This window comes from Sturnus vulgaris, chromosome 6 (assembly GCF_052056855.1).
Source record: "Sturnus vulgaris isolate bStuVul1 chromosome 6, bStuVul1.hap1, whole genome shotgun sequence".
Lineage (NCBI taxonomy): Eukaryota > Metazoa > Chordata > Aves > Passeriformes > Sturnidae > Sturnus > Sturnus vulgaris.
In genome coordinates this window covers 31,150,024-31,173,666 of record NC_142248.1, presented here as the reverse complement: position 1 = coordinate 31,173,666, position 23,643 = coordinate 31,150,024, and the positions used below count along the sequence as shown (strand labels likewise).

At 38.6% G+C, this 23,643-nt stretch overlaps 1 protein-coding gene across 3 annotated transcripts; it reads right to left on the bottom strand.

Moving 5' to 3' along the window:
- Positions 1 to 128: 128 nt before the first annotated feature.
- On the bottom strand, positions 129 to 23,643 carry ZC3H14 (zinc finger CCCH-type containing 14). Of its 3 annotated transcripts, XM_014869862.2 has the most exons (17): positions 23,528 to 23,643; positions 22,727 to 22,769; positions 19,394 to 19,508; positions 16,585 to 16,625; positions 16,018 to 16,213; positions 15,260 to 15,680; positions 13,672 to 13,832; positions 12,492 to 12,592; positions 10,200 to 10,355; positions 8,675 to 8,749; positions 8,082 to 8,238; positions 6,353 to 6,576; positions 4,163 to 4,283; positions 3,107 to 3,243; positions 1,986 to 2,080; positions 1,044 to 1,150; positions 129 to 407 (listed from the first exon to the last, which is right to left on the bottom strand). In XM_014869862.2, the coding sequence occupies exons 1-17, from the start codon at positions 23,561 to 23,563 to the stop codon at positions 401 to 403; spliced, it is 2,193 nt and encodes a 730-aa protein (XP_014725348.1). In that variant the 5' UTR covers positions 23,564 to 23,643; the 3' UTR covers positions 129 to 400. The 3 variants fall into 3 exon arrangements, 1 of the variants encoding a protein (XP_014725348.1); XR_015804666.1 differs by having other exon boundaries at positions 1,044 to 2,080; XR_015804667.1 differs by lacking the exon at positions 10,200 to 10,355 and having other exon boundaries at positions 1,044 to 2,080.

The window sequence follows — 23,643 nt, the reverse complement described above, 5'->3', positions numbered from 1 at the left end:
TGCTGGACAGAGAGGACTTCCAGTATGATCCCAACACAGGAATAAGCTTTCAAAGCACTTTGGCTGCCATACTTCTTCAATGCACCAAATCTTACACAAGGAACGTTACTCAAACAGGACACAACATGTGCTTTGAAGGTTTTTAATGGAATTTAAAGTAAAACTTTTCTTACACACATGTTTTTTCTTACAGTGTAAAAAAAATGTAAAATTGCCCAAACTTACAAACTTGGAAAATTAGAGACATTTCAAGTATGCAATCAACCTCGTTTTATGAAAACAATGTATATTTAAAGTCCAAAATGTATGAGTCTTTCCTAGCATCCTGTGTCCTGGTAGTTAATCTTGCTGTCCTCTACTGTCCAGAGGAGGCAAAGCTCAGTCCCAGGTTATATCATATTCATTCACTGAGGAGGAAAAAAAAAAAAATTCCATAAGGAACAATTCTAGCCCTCTGTAAAGATGATTTGAGAACTGCTCTGTGCCCTACCCCTGTAATGGTTAAAACCTTTGCAGAGGGGAGTAGCTGGAGTGAAAAGATCATTAAATCACGTGAGCCTCAAGACAGGCCCATAGCTGCAGCTTTGGGAAGTTTGCTACTGGGTTATGAAATCATGGGTAAATGACAAGAAGGAGCTGCTCTGCCAGAAACACTCAAAGAAACAGCTGAATCTAGTGTGGAAAAGACAGCTTAGACACAAGTCAAAATAATGGTAAGAGGATTTTCAGATTTATTCAATTGCAACTCAGAAAACACTACCTGTCCAGATCAGGATTCCAGTGACTCTGCCCTATGCCAGCTGCAGGGCACTTGTTTATCAAGGCTGCATCACATTAGTTAATGTTTATACAACTACTACCAAACAACAGCACAGAGCTGTCTAAAAGAAAGCTGCCCATAAGGGGTATCTTTCTTCATACATCTTCGTTGTTTCCCCACACACAAATTACTTCTGCAAATAAAACTACATTAGTAATGTCACAACATATTTCTTGGTTGGTCACAACATATTTTTCTTGGTTAGGTTTAGAGTGTTTCTCACCTAATTTGAGTTCGAGTCCATTTCAAGGCGTGGCGTGGAGGTACAGCAACAGTGGGATGGTAGAAAGTGCAGTCTGGTCTTGTACACTGTGTATTAAACCTACAATGCTAAAGCCAAAAGTATTTCAGAAGAGGCTGCTCAGTGCTGGCTGCCTGAACTCCTGAACATGCTGAGCTGCACTGTGACCTTGTATTGCTATGTGACACTTCTTACCCACAATTGAGCCAACACTCCCCTCCACCAGTGCAACCAGCTCAACCCAGTGACAAAAAATCCTTTTTAAAAAGTACCAACTAGGAATTTCATGCTCCAAAACTGCCACTGCACTGACTGGGGGAAATTCCCTTGCTTGCAGGAGTTTACAGAGTTTAGTTTGAATTGATCTTTGTATACAAGTTGGGAGCATGACACAGCATTACCTGAGGAGAGAAAAGCCAGAGTATCTGGCTCATAATATCTGAGCACAGGTATTTCAGCATTAGGGCTTGAAAATGCACTAAACTTTCTAGCATTAGATGCAGGGACACAATTCTATAGAAGTACTCAAGTAATAGACTCCTGTAGTATACAGATTACATGAATACATTTTAGGGTAACTAGGAAATCTTTAAAGTTTTCGAATGTTGCATCATATCTGAAGGAAGAGTCAAGAGTCTTGAGACATATTCCTTCCCAAAAGGCTCCTCTCTGCCCTCAGCTTCCTGGCTGGATAAGACATACGTCCTGTTTGAAGTGTCCCAGCAGCATTTGGTAGAAAGATTAATTAAAAAGTATAATTTTCCAAATTCCTTAAGTCACTAGTTTTGTGTATTCAGCTGATAAGGCAACGTTAAGATGTGAACAGTAAAAGCAAAAAGTGTTAAATTCAAGTAACATTTCCCGTCCCAAAGCATGTTTCAAGTCTCTTTTTAGAAAGGAAGGAAAACAGAAGATATGTCTTACTTTTGGGTGGTAAAATGGACACTCCATTTTCTTACAAGCTGGAAAAAACTTACACAACGGACTACTGGAGGATATGGACAGTGTGGGCAGGGGTGCTAATAGTAGAAACAAAAACAACAGGAAATGAGTCTGGATAAGAATAAATTGCCTTTTTAAGAGAGCTCCACACAACTTTAAATGTATCAATCCTGCTAGAAATTCCATTTTATAATACACGAAAGTTCAGCAAGAAATACAGACAGCATTTCCCAATGCAGTTAGTGGATCCTGGAGTAGAACAAGGCTATCAGGTAATCATTTAACTTGGTTCTTTGCCCTTTCAGGACAGAAGTACCATGATAAAGGCAAAACTTCCAACAAATTACACTGGGATTCTGGTAGGCAGAGAATCTCAAATGTTAAATTTAGACAGCAGCAAGCATGTTAAGAGTTTCAACTGATGGGACTGAGAAGTGCAGGCACTGCACTTTCCAAGAATACAGTGGAGCTGCTGGAAATGATACGGGAGACAAGCACATTGTATTTGGTTTCTAGCAAGGTAACAAAACAGCATTGAACTTTGACTAGGGGCTAAATTACTTCCAAAAGATCATGCAGTAAAGGCCCTGCACCTCGGCATGGTTCAAAGGCTCAGCAACACCCACCCATATCAAACACAGCTACTGCCTTCACCGAGTAACCTTACCCTGAAAGTCATCTCATCATTACACCAACTTCAGTCCTGCACTGGCACTAAAAAAAAATGTTCAAAGGCAGAAGCCTCTGTTTTCAGCACGTATCACAATCCCTTGGTACAACATGTGTCCAATTTAAGAAAAAAATCTGAGCAAAACTGCAGTGCTGGCTAATCCCTTCAAAGAAATGGACAACTTGTGCAAGTCACCACTTTGGCCTTGCACAGCCTTCATATGGACTCTTGCACAAGAGCATTGAGGGATTTTTCTGGTAACAGTTTCTGCAGTAACACTGGATTATTATTCTTCATCTTGCATTAAGAGTTGTAAGAAAATCAGATCAACTCAAGCAAAAAAAAAATTTTCATCACTGTCAGTTTCTGTTTCCAAAAATACAGTTGTCCCTTCAGCACTTTCCTTTAATCTCAGAAAACAAGATGTGCTTACCTGGTTTAGGAGATGGATGGGGGGTTCGTCGACTGGCATGAGTGTAAGGACAGTCTGGCTTAGTGCACTTCGCATCGTATTTACAGTTTGGATGGATGAACAGGCATTTATCTGCAAATCTGCAGTTAGGGAAAACTCTGAGGGAAAAGAAATAGAGTCAAAAGGAGTAAAATCCCCAAGTATCTGTTGCACACAAAAGCCAGAATATCACAGAAATCCAGAGGTGCAGCAGGGCTGGGGCATGTCTTGATTCCTTTTCCAAGAGGGGCACACAGTGTAGTGCATTAGCTGTTCACCCACACACCTGCACTCACAGCTTTCCTTCCCGCAGACCCTCCCTCCATGCACTGAACAACTGAACCACCTCACTCTCAGGGCAGTTTGGTCTCAATCTCCTTGGTGCAAGCCAGGACATGTCACTCTTAGTGTGTGGCACAGAGTGGCAAAGGCAACGTGAAATCAGACCTTCCCCGGAGAGGGGTGCAGTGTTCCCTAAGTAACAAGGTTTTCTCTGAAGAGTTTTATTTTGAATTTAGTTACACCAGATTTTTTAAGATAATTCAAATGTCCAAGTAACTGAAGTTACCCAATCTAGTAAGAGTTACCTCAAAACAGACACGTTTTCTGGACTGTTCCTGCTTATGGAAGAGAAGTCAAAGGCACAGGGCACGCTCAAGAGTTCGCCTTACCTTTCAATTTTAAAACTCACAATCACTGCATTACTACATAACAATAACCTAACCTTCAAAAGCACTGTGACAGCTGGCAGAAGAGGGCCTATTCTTTTAGGATGCTAATTCCTGCATCTTTAAGCAACTCAGGAACACCAGCCTGCACTCTAAACTAAAGCTTTCTTCTGCAAGCTGCCACCCCTGTGTTCTGACACTTGGGAGAGGGGTGGAAAACAGAAGGAATTACAGTGTGATAATCTAGCTCTGATCCTGCCCTGACAGGTTTGTGCTGCCTTGTAATACTTACTGACACAGAGCAGAAGTTTGCAGCACTGGAATAAAAATCAAAATAGCATGTCAAGTGGATCAGCTCTGTACTACTCACTTGCAAGGTAGTGTGGGGTGATGGTACACACATTCATCTCCATTTTTACAAGCAGGCCAGTACTTGCAGCGCTCCAGCACCTTCTCCTGCTTTTGTAGCATACTTAGGTCTTCCATTTCCACTGGATAGTAAGAAAGAAGACAAAAAACAACCCCAATTCAGTGTAAGCAATCTAGCATAATCAAAATTCACTGTACTTCTATTCTCTTAATCAAAAAAGTCACAACAGTAAAAGCTTAGGTACAATCATATTTTCTGAAGAAAATTTCCTGAACCATAAAGCGCAAAGTCATAATCCTGGACTCACAGCTGCCTTTTGGTGATAAAAGATCAAATTTTCACTCTTTACAAGCAAAATAAATCAGTCTTCTTTGCAAATCCAAATTCATTTAAAGACTTGAACAGACAAGACAATGACTCCAACTGAACCTGAGTTATGACTGTTCTGCTGAGCCATGAGTTAATTATAGCCCTGTTTCCCTTCTCCAAGATATTTTTTGCTCTAGAAAATTATTTCAAGATATGAAAGTTAAAAATCAATTTGTACGCTCATCAGATTTCTTATTTGGGGGTATATACTGAAAAAGAACCCCTTTTATGTAATTTGTTCAGACACTTCAGTTACCTGAACTCAGACTCTACTTCAAAAAGTATTTTAAGAAATTCTAAGCTGAAACATTCCATACCTTCACTACTCTTACGGGAGCATGGGACTTTCTCCTGTTTAATGCTGCATGTAGAACCTTACTCTCCAAATTCAGACAATTGTACATATGCTGCTGTTGTCTTATTTTCCCAAATCTGCCTAAACCTTTGGCTTTTCAAAGTTTTCCAGCACTGCCTAGACTTCCTCCTCCTAGCCTACTAATGACACAAATTGCTCTAACTTAATTTTGTCCTTAGTCTCATTTATGCCTTCTCCTTGCAACACACCAAAGCCAAATGATGCCATCCTGTTGTAGGACCCCACTGGCTCATACAGATTACTTCCACATGGATCTGATTGCATGTGAGCTTCAGTCTCATCCCTGCTACTTCCCTGGAATCCTTAACAGAGTCCTTAACTAGGACTGTACTGGCAACACTCTCCTGTACCAAACAGCTTTGGTGAGGAGTATGAGGCTACACATGGAAAAGCATGGAATTGCAAGGAAGTACTCTAATGACTGTTTCTCTGTGCTAGCAAAGTGCATGGATACCCAACATTCCCTTAATCTTTAAGACTGCCTTATATGTGCAGTACTTCTGCAGCCAGGGGACTGAAAGGATGTGGACTTAAAAGATCTTCTGCTATGGTGCTCTCATAAATGCATTATACATTTTTACAGCTGGATCCATGAAATTTAAGGTTTCTCAGCACAGCAACAAATAGTATTCTTTATTTAGTTCAGAAATTTGGATACACTGCTACTAGAGAAAATAAAAATTTTGATTTTCTTAAGAAAGCTAAGCAAAAAACATGAATGCAAGCACAGCCCTCAGGCAAGTATTCAACAGGCCTATGACAAAACAGTAGCCTCTGTGTTTTTCATCACCATGCCAGTATTCTAAACAATTCAAACATGTAGTTCAGCAAGCAATTTCCCATGTTAGTCAAAAGAAATAGAGAATATAGAAACCTTCATGTAAAATCTCACACTGTTAAGTTCTACTTTCAAGTGCTAGTCACTGGACTCTACCAACACCTTACACTTAACAGGCTCCTTTGGTGTCACAGCCCTCAACAGAAACATTAATACCATCTGTCATATTTTTAAGAGTACAACGTATGTCAATATGTTAACTGTAACATCTCCTATCCATCACCACAGGGAGAAATCATAACAGGTTAACCAGAAGGGCAGATTTCTGGAAATGAAGACCAACAACATTTGCAAAAAACCCAAAAAATCAAAACAACAACAACAAACCTCCCCGCCCCCCAAAACAAACAAACAAAACAAACAAACAAATTTTATCAATACTGAGATGTGTGGAGAACAACCATGTGCCATATTGTTTTAGTACACCAAGACAAAGGCTTCTAAAGGCATGGTCCCACTGAACTCCCACATTTCATTTGCCTAAAGAATGCTCTAATTTGAAGAAGAAACACCATCAGTTTGGTTTATTAATAATGATATATCCAGGAGGTGTAGCTATGATCAAAGCAGCACATCAAGGTCAGATCCTGTTGGTCAGTATAATTACCATCACAGTTCTCCAGCTGCCTGGTTACAATTTGCATCTGCTGGGCTTGAAGACCTTTTAATCCTTTGCCAGCACACATGTGTTGGTTAATTGGCTTTAATCCTTCCATTACACACATATCTTCCTCCTCCTGATCAGAAAGGTATCCTGGTGGACTGGGCACACCATCCAGCGTCACAATGAACTTGGGACTAGCAGGTTTCTCTGGCTGTGCAAGCTGGTCTCTATCAAACAAAGAAATGTAGTAAATTTACAATTCCTGACTCAAGAGGTTTGAATGAATGTGAGCTGTGCCAGTGAGTGAAAGCAGTACAAGCTTATCAATGGAGGGTCAAGCAGTAACAGACCTTCTTTTAGTAATTACTGGTAATGCACTCCAGTTAACAGTTTGCCTTCTAGTCTCCCTGAGGCACTAATAAGAACTACAGCTCTTAGGTACAGTTCAGTTTGTTGCATTCTGCTCAACAGACAGATCCAAAAGCTCATTTACAGTCAATCTTGTGGAATTTGCAATCTTGAGGCAGAAAGAGAGAGCAAATACCATTCTTGGAATTACAAGCCTTTTAATACACAAAACATGTGTCTCCTCAAAATTACTGAAAAATACATTATGAAACAGTGGTGTGAAAGTTTTTAGAACTAGATGAGATAATTGAAATACTAAGAATTTTGACACTTAGCCTAACCAAAAGGTCAGTCTAGCCTAGTGTCCCATATCTGACAGTAGTCAGCAGGGATAAAAGGGCACATTAAAACAGGGGACTCATATATTTTCTCAAGCCTTTCACCATCCCATCCATTTCACCTGAGGGATTTCCTGAAAGACAGGCGATTCTAAGTATTTGGAGAACTGTGGAGTTCTCATCTTTGACAAAAAGCAATGGGACAAACTTTACTTCTCTATGAAATGAGGCTAAAAACGACTACACTTGTAGAATGCCTTTAAAGAGGACAGAAACCAGAATATTAGAAACATCACGTGCAGAACATTCAGACTGAAGCAGTCAGAAAGTGACCTATTCACATGCAAAAATTTACCTCTCTCCTGTGGCACATCACAGCTTTCAACTGTGATCTTGCCAGATTATCCTTCTGGGTTTGTTTGCTCAGTGTTAGTTTTGTTTTCAATGAACACAGGCGACTGAAAGCCACTCACAGAAAGGAAACACCAGCAGTTTCTCAAGCACAGCAGCCCACATGATGAAGTTCATCATGCTGTTCACAGTGATTTTAACTCTTAACAGACAGGACTATTTGCTACCTGGAACTTTGCTGGAAGCTGACATGAACTTTAAGCTTCTCCTGGTCAAACTCTCCAGTAGGAGCCTTAAATCATTGCTCAGGATTCACCACACTCAATACTGTGTTAAAAGATATTTCTTAAGAAATGTAATTCAAGGGTGATGCAGGTATAAAACCAAAAGCAATTTAAACAAAATGATTACTTGACTAAGGTTTCAGAAATCGGAACAAAAAAGCAGTACTTTTCCTTCTTCTTTTCTGCAAATCAAAGACATGCTCAAGCTGCAGCTGATCCTAGGATTATTTTCCATTTAGAAGGATTTCTGGGAAGCTTTTTGCTTCTGTTTTTTTTTCTTCTGCTATTCAAAGTCAGTCCATTTTGCGTGATTTCCCACCTCCTGACAAAGCGCAAGTCTGACCAAATGGCTCCATCTAAACCACAAACAAGCAATTCGACCAGTAACCCTTAAATGAAGTAGCTTTTTACCGTGTCTGTATTAGACGTCCTGAGTGAACTCGCACTGCCTCTGCGCCCTTCTTTCCCAATTGCTGGTTCTGTGGCACCATGTCCTCGGGTAACTTGGGCTTCTTCAGGATAAACGACCGAGTGTCTGAGTGGACCACAGATTCTGGGTCACAGTAATCTGCATTGGGAGAAAAATTACATAAAAAAGAGTAACATAAGGTGGTAGTTGTACTCTTAACTTATATCGTATTTCTAGTATCAATTTACATGGTCGGTAAGCTAACCTTACTTTGTTTTAATTTCTTCCTAGTAGTTTCCAGAAAACATTTTTTCTTCCCTGTTAATTCCACGGAGGTGGATCAACAGAAGCCGCAAGTCATATTAGGTCAGATCAGGAAATTTTCTAAGTGGAATGGCTATGCTGAAACAGCATTGGAGAGGATGTCCCCAAAATCTCTCATCCTCTGAACAGCTACTAATGTAATGCGTTCTTTCCTTAGAGATGTAGAAACTAGGAAATTGCAGAAATCAGTTTAATTAATTGAAAAGGAGTATCTTAACATTCACTGGCCAGTAGTACTAGATTTGAAAATAAAAAGATCACAAGACTTAACCCTGAGTCACTTGCAAGGTATCTTCAATCATAGGATCAATCTGAAGCCGACAAGAGAGCTCCTTTTGTTCAATTCCTAAAAAAACAGCAATAAGCATATTTTACAGCATGTCAACATGAACCTGCAGACTAGAGAACTGAGGCACACGCTAATTCTTTTGATAAAAAGATAACCAACAACAAAAACATTCACACTTTTAACAACAATAAAAGCCATTCTCATTATTATGAGCCCTTTTCTCATTGTTTCAGTAACATGGCAAAATCTAGGTACAGTAAGAGACTATTTGTTCCCACAATCGCTGCTCAATACAAATGAGGTCTGTGGGCACAGCAACTGATGAAGGCCAGTTCTTCCTCCTCATTTGTAGAGGAGCTGGCCATTCAGAGAACACACACAGAGGAAAGCAACTAACAAAGGACTACTTTGCAGTCTTCTTAAAAGTGCTGAAGCAAATCAGAGCAGCACTGCTCTACATGTGAGATATGGTTTAAAAAAATTATTTTTGCTTTCTTTTCTTTTAGATTTCCTAAGCAAGCTGTCACTTCCATTTCAATGGCAAAAGAGTGAAAATATTTAGCGTAATTATTTTCTGTGCATTAATTCAAAGGCTGATAAAGCTTTTACTCACATACTTTACAGATACAATTTAAGCTACTTTAGGATGGCAGGAAGATTCCAAAAACATCTATATGAGGAATAAGCAACTGCAAAAATATTTTTAAAATAATGAATATTTACCACTCCTTAACAATGGCCATGGGATGATGTAACAAAAATCATACTCAAAACCAAATTTTATTCATTATCTAAATATCTACACACTGAGCAAGTATAAACTCACTACTTGCTATAGAAATATTTTTCCACTGCCTTACTTCTATGGTTCCTTGTGACTAACAAAGAAAATCCCCCATCCTCTATAAGAAAACCATGCTGAAAAGGCACTTTAATTGCCTTTAAATATTATGCCCTTTAGAAGATTCAAAACAGAAGTAAAATCCAAAGCTGACACAGTTAGCCTGGCATCAGCTGTCCTGTAAGAACAAAGACTGTATTCTTATATTTAAACTAGAAATATTTGTGTGGAAACCATGTGTTGGAAAGAATCTTTTGGTATTTCATACGCTGGGAAAGTGTTCTAAATACTCTAGAGTATCTTCACTATCACTTAAGCTTTGTGACAGAATTACTCCTACAAGATACTAAGGAAAATATGCAAAGGATGGGGAAAAGAAAAGCTATCCAAATGTAAGTGCTTACGCAAAACTGCTCCTCAGTAACATGCCACAGTACTGTAACATTCTTTGCTTACTGGTTAATTCTTCTGAGGTTGTCTGTGTGTGTGTTTGGCTACATGTATCTATCTGACAACCATGCTTTAGAAAGTTGCATGGTCTTCAGGGCAGTTCTGCATGCAACTTTTGATGCAGACTTAAAAATTAAGTGCTCCTTTCCTTTTCTCTGCTCAGCCTGTAAAATGACATCCTCTAGTATAAATTCTTCAAGAATATTATCAGATGACCTTGAATTTCTTCAACTGTCTGCTCCTTTGACTCTTCTACTTGAAGCTGAGAACTCAGAACAGGCAGTCTGCTTTGCACATGAATTACTTCTAACTGTGATTCTTCTGGGCTAATTCGAGTTCTTGGTGCAACTGGAACAGTCTGTTTCTGTGGAACTTTAAATAGAGAAACAATGGCAAATCATTTACATACTACCCAATCACACAATAGTACTGTTTTTAGATATATTGTGCTAAAATAACTCTCACAAATTCCTACACACACATTTAAAGAAAAAAAAACCCAAGCAACTGTCTCCACAAAAAGCATCCTTAAGCTACCTGTAAAATTCTTAGTGTGCAAGCACATTTGTGCATGTGCATAGAGCACCACCTCAGAACATCTACTTGTAAGACAAAACAGCGTGAGAAGGGTTAGAGTGACAACAGCAAAGTACTCATTCATCCACTTCTACATATAATTAATGTGGTACTTTCTGATCGTTTTGAAATCACTTTTCATTCCATCTTTCATAGAAATAATCATGGATCATCAATGTGTCTCTTCATATGATGCTAGCTATCCTTTGCTGAAGTGCTTGCAAATAGAATACAAAACTTAATGGCAGCAGAACCATAGAATCACTTAGGTTGGAAAAGACTCTTAAGATCAGCAAGTCCAATTGTAAACCTAGCCCACCACTGCCAAGTGTACCACTAAGCCATGTCTCTAAGTGCCACATCTACACCTTTTTTAAATACCTTCTGGGATGGTGACCCCAACACTTCTCTGGACAGCCTGTTCCAATGCCTGACTACCCTCTCCATGAAGAACTTTTTCCTAATATCCAATCTTAACCTCCACAATCACCAACTGAGGCCATTTCCCCTGGTCCTACCACTCGTTACTTGGAAAGAGATCAACCCTGACCAAACTACAACCTCCTTTCAGATAGCTCTAAATCTCAGTACAGATAGCTAAGGCTTGTAATTTGGGGGTAGCAGAACAACAGGTTGACTTCTTTACTTGGCTTCTGCTAAGACTGTCAGACCTGACTGTGAGAAGCTAAATTCCTCCCTTGGCTGAGTATCAGATCACCATTTAACTTCTGACACAAACAACTAAAAGGTACCACTCAAGTACTGGATTCATTATTTATGAATTTACTGTTTAGTTTTACCTGAGTGTTTTAAATTCACTTGCTTTCATATTCCATTCAAAATACTTCAAAAAAGTGTTAAATATTACTTCTGAAGTGGAAGAATCTGCATGATACTTCAGATGAAATTCAGAAATCACCTCTGTATTAAACAACAAAGTGGTGCCTTCTGGTTTCTCCACTGTAATAGTATCATGTTGGTAAGTCAAACTACAAGATCACCACTACTAAAAAGATCATAGTTCTAATTAATTTAGACTTATGAGACTATGTCTCACTTCCTGCCATACTGCTTTGTACACAGGGAAGAGCTTCCTGCATCACCTCAAAGTACTGTTTCTTACAGTTTGCAAAATTTGAGAGATAACCTACAAGAGACTTCGGATGGTATAAAAGTCATGGTTTAAGCAGTTTAGTGAACACTCCTTTCTTGGCAAGGTGCAATGTGTCCTGCTGACAACATGTGGATTTACCAACACCCACTGAAATGAAAGCACAAGACAACAGCTGGAAGTCTCTCCTAGCTAGGAGAACTGAATGCCTACACATGGACAACTGCTCAACTGCTGTGTCAACAGCAACTAAAATCACTGAATTGAAATTGCAGCCTTGCTGTTAAAGGACAATATACATCATCATACACATCTTGATACTTAGCAACATACCCCAATGCACATTAATCACTTTGTTCCTCATTATTTTGAACTTCTATTACCTATATCCAGTGCATTTTCATTTTTTTGCTGTTTGGCTTTTTCCTCCTCCCCTCTCAGAAAGAAGAAAGAGAGTAAAGAAAGGGAAAAGAGATCAAGTAAATAGCTCAAACCACCTGGCTTATTCTGATGAATTTCCCCTTGGTAACTATTGACTTCAGAATATTCTGGCACTTCCATTTAGTATGTATACACTTCACAGACTTACTGTCTTGATTAGTATGTTTTAAATACCACATCTCTTGTTTACATTTTCATAATTCATCACTGAACATCAAAGTAATGAAACAGGACATGGTAAATCCCTCATGTATAACCAACTTGCTATTTAGCATTCTGTTTTTTCTCTAAGTGCTCTCTTTATCTTAGATTTATACAACAGTGTACAACAAAGTTTGGGAACATTACAGACTAGCACAAGCAAAATCAATGCTAATTACCAGTGGAATAATTGGTCGTTTTTGTAACTGATTCCTGTGCTTCAGAGATTGCTTTCAGTATTAAATTCTTATTGGCCTGTTTTGAAGGCGGCAATGAAGGTCTAAAGGAAATAAAAAAAAAAAAAAAATTAATTGTACATGGGTTGCCCAGTAACCCTATCCACGTTAAAGACAGTTGTTTCAACACATTAACACAGAAGTAATATTAACAGAATTCACCACCTACAATTATTTTATCCAAAACAGTTTTCAGTTAATCTAGTCTCTCAGTGGGTGGAGATCCACAAAATGCTCTAAAAAATGGAAGTCCAGGTGTGTGATTTCACCTCTCAATTTAAGCTGATGTAAAACCATGCTACATGGGAAAGGCACTCTCTGCCATTAATTTCTTCCCACCTCTGCCCACCACTTATCTCTTGCTATGTTTGTGCTAGCACCAGTAATTATGCAGCCATCCTAAGAAATATGATCCAGCTGCATAATTAGACTGACTCTATCAAAAACATTTTATTTGTAAAAAAGAGGCTTTCTGCTTGTCTTTAACATCAACAATAAGGAAGTTTAAATGAGATAAATGTACTGTGGTGCTGAAGATAAATTTAACACAGTGTATTAGCTTAAAATAAATCTAATACAAGCTAGCACTGTAGGTCAGTAGAACCATCTTTCTCTAGTTCAAATGTTCTTCCTCTGTTGTTAAAAATCAGATACAAAAAACATGCATTTTGACTAATGCCTGATACTTAGAATTAGGGAGCAGAAAAAAAGGAAAACCTCTGAAGACTGTTTGAAAAGTTAAAATCACCTGAAAGAACAGATGATAACTAGTTTGAAAACAATTCCTGAAAATAAATCAAATTACTGAAAAATTATTTTACCACAATAAATATCTCGTTTGAAACATGTCAACATTAACGTTCTTTTGCCAGTAAACTTTACCCAAATAATGTAAAAATTCACACTCCACTGCATCTTACATGCAAGAATGAAAATAGATTACATAATCAAAGGCAAAAGGCATCTCATCCACAGAGTTGCGAGATAGTACAAAAAATATTAAAATGGTTTACTAGATTTTGTCTTTCAGTTTTTGAAAGTGCAAACTCATTTTCCCCACTTCCAAAGTTTTTGTTCATTACATTAATTCTTGAAAACTCAGAATCACTGACATCTTCAGTACCTTCTTTCTGGCTTTGCAGGTACAGACACACTGCTGGAGATGCTTCCTGTTCGCAATCCGTAGTCTTCCTCTTCCTCTTCATCTTCTCCATCATTACAGAACTTTTTTACTTTGACTACTGAGCTTACAACAGGCATCCGCCTCTTCCTGGAGCTTTCCTCCTACAACAGAGCAGGCAAAGCAGCTCATTTAGCATAAACCATATATCAATAAGCCACCAAAGAAAGCACTGCAATTCCACCTGGAGCCAGGAGATGGAGAACTTCCATTCCAGTTGTACAAGTGACTGCACTGGGTAACAGGAAAATCAGACACATTTACACTGGAACATCTCATTGGAAATGCAACTGTAAACAGCATTAAAGAAAAAAAAAAAAAAAGAAGAAGAAAAAACTCTCAAGTACAGGAAAATTATCCAACACCTAAATTTATAGTATTCTTCAAGATGAATATGTTGAAAGTCTGAGAGAGAAAAATGTATAAACTACTTTCTTCTTCTGTATCAACTTTAATTTCAGTAAGTGTAAGGATTAATTTCTAGTAAGGAAATGACATATTCCAAAGGATGCTAATTATTACACACAGTCAGCATGGTCCAGTTTAGACAGTGCAAGGTCCCTGCTGTCTCTTCTTCAATTACTGTTTCAAGAATAATGTCCAGAAAAGTATCTCAAGACCTTTTTTGAATATTTCCAAGGAGAGACATTCCTGACATTCATCACTGATTTATGTACAACATTAAATAAATCACTATATTCTCATTTGCACTTCTCCATTCTCAAAAACTGATGACACCAGCATGTACCTTTGTACAGCATTCTAGATTTCCAAATAAAATTCATTATCTTTTATACAGAATGAAGTAGTGGCAAAGACAGAGAACTTTATGAGCAGTAATAAACATACATGCACTTGCAACACAAGGTATATAAAATACTTGCTTCACTTCAGCATTAGCAGCCATAACTATCTTCATTCCTCTCAAAAAAGGCTCTTAATTCATTCATACAGATAGTCTATCAGTTAGGACTACCACCCTGCCTGGCTTAGCTTGGCCTCCAAAGTACTTAGGACAGCAATCATCTTTTAGCTTGTCTTTGTCCAACATTCATCCCAAAAAATTCTTAACTGACATGGCTCTAAATAGAATAATTATCATCATCATCATCATCAGTGTATCTGGGCTAATAAACAGCATGCCAAAAATTCTGGTTTACATGTCTGTGTAAAGCTGGGAGTATACATAGCACTTAGGGAAGTTCATGCTGATTCAATGATCTTAAGATCAGAATTATAATTTCTGATTCATCATATGCAGCTCAATAATGTGCTAACCTGTTAGTCTAAGTCAGTATGACGTGAAGATGTGCATGGTAATTAACTCTGAGATGCAGCAAGCTCTCAGATAATGGTGTCAGATTATGCAATCTGTTTCTACCAGTGGACTCAAAGGATGAAATCTGAATCCTACTGGTACCAGTGACAGAAGTCTCTTGATTTCTCTGAGGTCATGATTTTACTGAAGTGTGCATAGCAAATTAGGTTCTAAACAATAATAAACTTTTACAACAGTTTAGGTTGTACCAACCTCACTTCCCACTTTATCAGTACTGAGTTTGGAGGTGGGTCTGTGACCTTCTGCTAAGCTGCCAAATGCTTCTGGATTGCACAGCTGGCCTGTTTCCAAAGACCTGCAGCCTTGTGTGTCTAACTGCCGGCTCCCCTGCAAGCTGCCCTGTTGTGACAATCTGGGCACGTGTGCAATGCCATCTGCACTCCTGACAGCTGGTGGCCGGTAGATCTCGGCTGAGGGACGAGAGGAACCGTAAGTTACAGTCACAATAGGTTTCTTCCGTGACAAAGGATTCTCCTGCACAAAGTTTAGGTCTTCATCAATTAGATCATCTGGTTCAGGTTTAATGTCAATTACAGCTTCAGAAGGTGACAACTCCCTCAAAGGCTTGACAGTGGATGTTAAGCGGGATGCAGAACCATCTTCACAAGACTGCCTGATAAAAAAAGAAATTGTCAACTGTTATTTGCAAATCAAGTCCTGGAAAATAAGAATTTTCTTTTAATCAAAGCCAGGAGGGAAGAATCATTAAGGTGTTATTGTTTATGCAAGTTTAACACACAGATTGATATTTTCAGTTTGGTTAATTAATCAAAGCTCTGATGTTGCTTAAAGAACCGAGTTCTGATTTAATGTTTTTTATACAACAAATTGTAGCAATGCTTTATTCTTCAAAATTATCTTTCCAAGTGTCTGCACTCTTTAGAATGGCTATTACACTCACACAACAGCTGATGTCTGAAGGTGTGTTAGGAAGTAGCCAGCAGCCTTACCTAGAAGCAGTGCTCCTCTGCTCCTGTGAGCTGGTTGAAACCCTGGAGTCATTTCTTTCAGTTCGAGTGCTTGACACTGCAAGAGGTGGCAAGATATCCTCACGCCTCCTCTCATCACTCACAGAGGAACTGTTTTTGCTGGAAGGCAGGTTGCTCTCAAAGATATTAGATTCTGAAGATTTTACACTGGTTGGTTCTGTGGAGACAGGTACCTTTCACTTTTACATTAAAGCACAGCAATACAGATTTTATAATAAGCGTAGCTACGAAACTGCAGACAAGATATTGCACACGCCTGAAAATACAACAAACTGAAAGTTGTTTCATCTGAATACATCAGAAAAACATACACAGAGAAAATACACAGAGAAAACACACAGACACTGGACTCAAAAATAAATTATTTATCTCAAAATATAAAGGACTTTTATTAACAGTCTAGATCCAAAAGACCACATAAACAAAAAAGTAACAAAACAGCCAAGATATTTTAGCAACTCATTAGATATATAACACTACACAGAAAAAATAAGCCTACCTTGACTCAAAATTAATATTCTTACTTACCAGTAGTCACAGATCGCAGCTTATCCAAAACGCCATGGAGCCTGAAATAGACAGTGGATGGGGAAGGAAGCAAAAGAGAAAAAGGAGAAATAAAAAACTTTAACTTCAGACTTATCATTTTTCAGAAACACACTGCCTTTCTACCCCTAAGACTTCTCTTTCCAATCAACCAGAGTATGTTTAACCTCAAAAGGGAGGCTTAAAGTATCGTGTCTTGCACATGCAGGTAGAGTATTCATCACATCATCTACTTTTGCTATTCAGTTGGTTTACAATCAAAGCCAATACTAACCACCTTTCACTACAATCAATGGAGTTAAGTATTAAAAAGATTGATTCAAAAAACCTAAGACAGAAACTCAAACAGTATATAACTCATGGCATTTAAGATTCTCAGGATTCTTCCAGCAAGCTTTGTATATACCAACAATACTCTCTGAGCTGTGCTAGTGAGCAAAAATATTTCAGAGAAATACCAAATTTGCCCTTTGCCTGTGAAAAAGGCACTAAACTGAAGTAACACAGAAAATTACAGTGCTTTAATACAATAAGACTGCTTAAAAATAAACACATATCACAGTGAGAAAAAAGAAAAAAAACCCAACACTTAAATTCATATCTTACTTGGAATTTAAACCTGATAATGGGCAAGTCCATAATTCAGGCTGAATATTAGAAAGGAGCTAATGAACAAGAACATATTGAAAAGACTGCATGTGGGTATCATGAAGGCTTATATTCGTCCTCCTTGTGAGCTTTCACTAGAACACTTGTCAGCTGAGCTCTGGTGATGCAGATCAGTTTCCACACTGACCTCAGGATAATTAATATGACACTTGGTTCAGAGTAAGAAGTGGTGGCCAACCAGAAGGATTCCCAGGCCTGTCACAATTGCTGTGAAACTTTTGCCAGAAGGCCAAAATTACCAGCTACAGAGACAAACCAAGGAAGGCAGATCTTGCTGAATACTGTATTTAACCAACACTTAGGAACGTAAACATTCTGGGTTGTCTGTAGAAGAAGTCAAAGCATGTAAAGCTCCCAGCTACAATGCTAGGTAACACTTTAACACCAGTCCCCTTACAGCTTATTCATTGGTTTCATCTTGTCTTCTTTTCCATCCTTCTTTTAACCAATACCTACTACTTTGGTACCTGACAAAGCACTCTAACATTGAGTTTGTATTTATATGTATATAAAATGAGAATACTGACTTAGGGTTACAACAGTCACTATGTTTAAAATTTAAAGTAGGTGTCAAAACCAGCTGGTGGTATAACATCTGCATATAGTCAATATACCATTTTAAATATAAATATATAAATGATTGTGATTTCTTTGCTGAAATTTGCTTTCTCTACATAATCTTTTCAATGAAGTTTTAGTTTCATTTACAAAGTCACAAAGGTGTTTTCTGCTACACTATTTCTTACTGTATATCAGGATTCAGTCAAAACCATAGTACAGGAGCTACATCCTCATCCCCTTGTAAACTTCACTGAGTTGTCTAAAGGTACTATGAGAAAGACAACTGCATGATCTCCTGATACCCTGAAACCCAGGCTAGGCCACAAAGGCAGCAAAGAAATGCCTCTGCAGTTTTCAAAAAAGAGGTCCATGCTTAATTGTGTGTCCATGCTCCTTTATTATATTTTTGACAAATGTGAGGAGAAAAATGAAACCTGCGTAAGTAAAATCAAACTATATCATATAGACGAGTTACACTATCATCTGGAAATCCATCAGTTTAAATAGCTAATACAGTGAACTGTAATAGCTGGAACTATTTTTTACTTTTTGTCAATGTTTATGATTTCATAACGTAGCCAACTTCTAAAATGTTTCTCTCTGCTATTCAATAACAGGAAAGCTCCTAGGAACTAATTACATAGAAGAAATATTGGAAGTGAATGTAAACTGTCAGTATGAAAATGTCAAGGAAAGTAAACTGAAAAAGAAAAAAAAATTTAGTATTTTTCTCATCTATACAAAACAAAATAATGTTCCTTAAAGCTCTACTAGGTAGGAGATTCAGAAAGAAGATTAACTTGAAAAAATACACAACTCTGAATGCAACAAAATCTCTAGAGTCAAATGTCTGAAATGTGGATTTACTTACAGATTTCTACTGTAAAGCAAATTTAGTATTAGAAAATGCATGAGAAATATAATGGCTAAATTTGTCATGTCATGCAGCATGAAATAAATGAATCTACATTGTCAGGAGCTGACAGTAGAGCTGAAGTGTTGCTAACTTGCCCTGTTCAGTAATTCTGAGGTTCTACTTTGATTTTTAGAGTTGGGTGGTGGTAATAAATAAATAGCCTGAGAGGTGGGAATACGTAAGCATTTGGTGCTAAGCCTTGTCAAAGACAGAATTAGATCCACTGCTCATCTGCCCTGATACACTAATGCCCATGCACAGTAATCTGAAGCATTGTTAGCATAAAAGCAAACAGATTGGTCCTTTACAGCTAACAGCAGTGAACAGTGCTCTCATCCTCACAGAGGATTTTGCAGGAATTTTTTTAAGCCAACATACAACCCTCGCTTACCTGAGCACTTAATTTATAAATTTGACTGGCTTATAAACAAATACATCTTCCAGTCCTTTGCCATCTGTCATCTCAAAAGCCTAACTGCTGGCAGACTAAAACTAATTTACTTATTAGACATGCAAAGTAGAAGTTTATATTAATGCAAGTAACATAATGGGAAGATAAATAACTTTTTTAAATGTCAGGTGTCACTTATGGAAAGCAGTCCCACCCTACTGATAAGAAGTGTGACATGCAGCTTGCAAACATACCAGACAGTAAACCTGACAGTATTGTTTCCGAGGAAAAGGGAAAGGTCTTCTGTCATTTGCTCCTGACTCTTCTTATTGGCCACCATAACCATAATATAATCAGGGAGCTCTTCATCTAATAGAAAGAGAAATACATTGTTTTAAAGTATAATAAAACATGGAAGACATAGCAAACATCTTTAAACATGTAACCCATTTTTTTTTGTCTTACTATAAAGACTGTGCAGGCAGAGGATTAGGTAAGAAATTAACAAAACTTCCATTTCCTCTGAGGTTCAATACAAGTCTCATCTACAAGCAAGGAATAAAAGATCATCAATTTCACAAGAGCATAAGCTGAAGCTGTGTTTAAAAAGTGAGTAAACAGAACAGAAAGAAGGACAAGATAAAAGAAAGCCACTCGGCTGCCTATATCCTTTTTCTTGAATACTAGCAAACATCTACAATCTCCATCACCTCAAATATTGCCAAATACAGCACCTTATCCTTGTCAAATTTCCTTTAGTTGCAAAAACTAAAGAAATAAATATCTATTTCTGATATGTGCATTAAACAAATCAATTTAGTATTAACTTCCCGATTTTCTACCTACAAAAATAAAACAAATCCCATCAACCTCAAGACTGAATTTCTATCCTGTAATGCATGCAATTTCAGAGACAGTGAGAAACCCATTCCCTTGCACACAAGGTACTCCCACTCATCAGAATGCAAAAGGAAGGTGCTTAGAGCCCAACATTACCACATTAAGGGTTTGGGGAGTTTGGTGTTTGCCATTTCACTTTGGCTAGCTCTAGCCTCTGCTGAAGAACTGACTAGCACAATTGTGGCTTAAAGGTATTAGTTGTGCTTCTTGAGCATAGACTTCAATTTAGTTTAATCAAACATCTCATGCTCTACAATTCCACTCCATGGCATGACATGAACATAACAATTGTAAGTGAAAACAACTGGTAAATACTGTCCAAATTGAATTTGAATCAAGGCATTGATACAGCTGTGCTTATTTAATCAAGCTAAGACAGTACACAACACTAAAAGACCTAAAAAATGAAAAATAGAAATCAAAATCCAAATGAAAGGAATTACCTTTCTTCTACACTAAAAATAATTTATCTCTATCCTAGACTACAAAAACAACATTCACACATTGTACCTGCACTACCACTATTCAGTTGTCCCAATATAACCCATTCCTATCTTAAACTCTCACTTCTTTTTGGTGGCTTTTTGTTTGTTTCAGTTTCTGTTGTTGTTGCTTTGTGCTTGAGGTTTTTTTCACTGCAAACTACAAGCTGCACAAGATGGACTGATGTTCAGACCTAGGAACTTAGAATTAATTTTATTTATTGGCCAAGCTACTTTTAAACATGGTAAGCTCTTCAGGTGGTTCAACACATGACAAAGTAAAGAAGATATTTTAAGTACAGATGAAAACATAGCACAAATACCCGTAATAGTAAGATAGAAGAAGGAAAGAAACTTTCTCAGTAGCTGTGTTGGCTTATCTGAACTTAAACTACATGTGGAACTACAGCCTTTTGAAAAATTTCCTCGCTGATGAATAATTAACTGACTTAATCTTGCTTCAAATATATGTATATTTCCTTTGTAAGCTCTATGCAACAACTAAGTTTCAACATATCTTGTTGTAGAAGACTTTTCAAGAGAAAAGAACTAGCAGTTACAGAGAGAAACAAAAGCATGGTTCTTGTGCAGAGCCTTGAATGAGGGAGAACCAACTTTTTACTAGATACCTGAAAGAAGAAATTGAGTTTTTGAAAAACATTACTTGAAAAGTTGTCCAAAATACTCTAGTCCAGATAAGAAACTTGAAAAAATCACAGAAATTTAGAAACAGTGGTTTAAAAAGAAAAAAGAGGCCAAGGCAAGATGGATTTAGCAATACAAAGTGATTTAAAGAAGTTCAGAAGCTGACTGAGAAGAAACTGCAGACATTGTCTGCTGATCCTGGGAATACAGGAAACCTGTCCTGTGAATATAAGAGACAGAAGGAAAACAAAAAAGAATAATCAGTCATAGCTGGAATCAAAGATGGCTAGTATTCTAACAGCAGCTTAGTAATAGAGACAAAAAAAGACTTTTATTTCAGAAATACAGGAGAAAGCAAAGAATCGAGGACTGAGAAACTGAAACCTGGAATGATGGTTAAAAACCCAACCAACCAAACAACAAAAAATTAGTTACTTAAAAAGACAACGTTTGAGATGGTGAAAAAGATGATTTTACAATTAAAAAGTTCTAAACACGGTTCCTAGGCACCAGCTGAGTTCAGAATATCAGCCCTTCTATGGAGCCAATACATTTGTCCATAAATACAGTGCCTCCTATGAAATAGGAAAGAAGATGAATTTGGGCTCAAGCTACAAACTTTGAACCTGGCCCTGCGACTCACAAGATCTCTAAATTATGCTCTCAATTCCTTTTCTTCACCTGAAATCCAAGAAGCATCTCAGACAACAACAATACAGTTTCAGGACTGCGGTATTTTATTTCCAACAGAATGCTGTGTTAAATTACCGACTTTTACTGCTGCAGAAAACAGCTGCTCTGAAGTGCAATATACATTTCTTCCCGGATTCAGAAAAAACAAATACACCCACAACACCACAGAAGTTCCCACTGCTCACCCCTCCTGTCACAAACCAAAATAAAATCCCTCTGCTTTTAAGATCCAGATACATGCATTTCATCATCATTAGCTCATCACAGCTCTTAGCCTTCTCCTTAGCAGTCAAGCTCTTGTATTTTAAAGGTTTGTCCCACATAATGTTTCTGATATGGACTTTTAATTTCCTAATCCACTTAATCATCTTTGTCCTCTGTCCTAATTTTGACAGATGCCTCACCCTGAATTCAAGACCTGTTAAAAATATGCCTAAGAAAGACTGATTCCATCTCAAGAGTGGTCACAGCTAATTGCTGCTGTATTTCCAAGGCTCTTGCTTTCTGTAATGTTTCTCCTAATGCCTTAAAAAAATTTCCTTAGATATTCACATCGTTTGTTTTTCGTTCAAATCTCTTGCCACTATTTCTAAAGGGGAAGACTATTAGACTGACTTCTTAGTTATTTTCTTTTAGTTCTTCACATACTGATGTCCACGTACTGCTTCCTCTTATGCTTAGACCACAATATTTTGTTAAGTACATCTCTTTCTTTCTTACTAGTCCAGCACTTCAGGTAATTCTTCTCATGCTTTAAGCTTCTGTATGCAGTAACAGAGGTAATAGTAAGTTCCATCAGCTAAGCTATTTTTTCCTACATAACAGAAATGATCTAGAGAAGATTGCTGAACACATGGCAAAACTTACCAACATAAGCCCCCAGCTCCTGTAACTTCCCTTTTATAGCACCCTAAAAAATAATGAAATATTATTTAAGGGATGGATCAACAAAGTATTTCTAACTGCAAAGAGGTCGGAGACTTAGCAAAGTTTCTCTCATTTACTGTTTGAACACGGTGGTTTAATATATTAAACTTTTCCTATTTCTGCTGCTCAGGATAGGAACGTTCTAACAGCGAGGGGCTGACAGCAGAGTAACGGAATCTCACTCTCTGTACCGTATTTCCGACAGACCAGTTCCTGGCGCTACCATTCAACCTCCCAGTCCCAGCTGTCCTTTTTTAAGCAGAGACCATCCGGTCTCATAAAGTGCAACGAAAACGAATCTAAGATGATTCGATAAAAGGTCATTCCCGGCTCAGCAGGGAAACGGAAACGTGTCGGGACTTCCAGACTGTGATTGCCGAGTGGGAGTCACTGACAGGCCCTGCCGGTACCAGGGTTCACACCCGGCCAAGCTGCGGGACCCTCGGGCAGTCCCGGGGCAGGGCGGGCTCCGCAAGGCGAGAGCCGCAGCCGCGGGACAGAGGCGGCACCCGGCAGCTGCCCGTCAGGGGACACGGTTCCCCGACTCCGCTTCCCACAAAAACGACTCTCCTGCTCCCGCCCTCCCCGGGGAGTCCCGAGGCCGAAGGACCTCGCCGCCGGCAGCCGTGACGGAGGGGCCGGCCGGCACCCGGTGCCTCAGCCGCCGGCTGGGCCTGCCCCGCAAGCGGGCCTGGCCTCCTGCCGCAAGCGGAGGGAGCGACCCGGCTGCTTCTGTCTCACCCGGATCTTGCGGCTGATCTCGGTGCCGATCTCCATGGCCGCGCCGAGCCGTCCCCGGCCCGTCCCGTCCCCCGCGGCCTCGGGCCCGGCTCCGGCTCCCACCGCCGCCCGCGCGG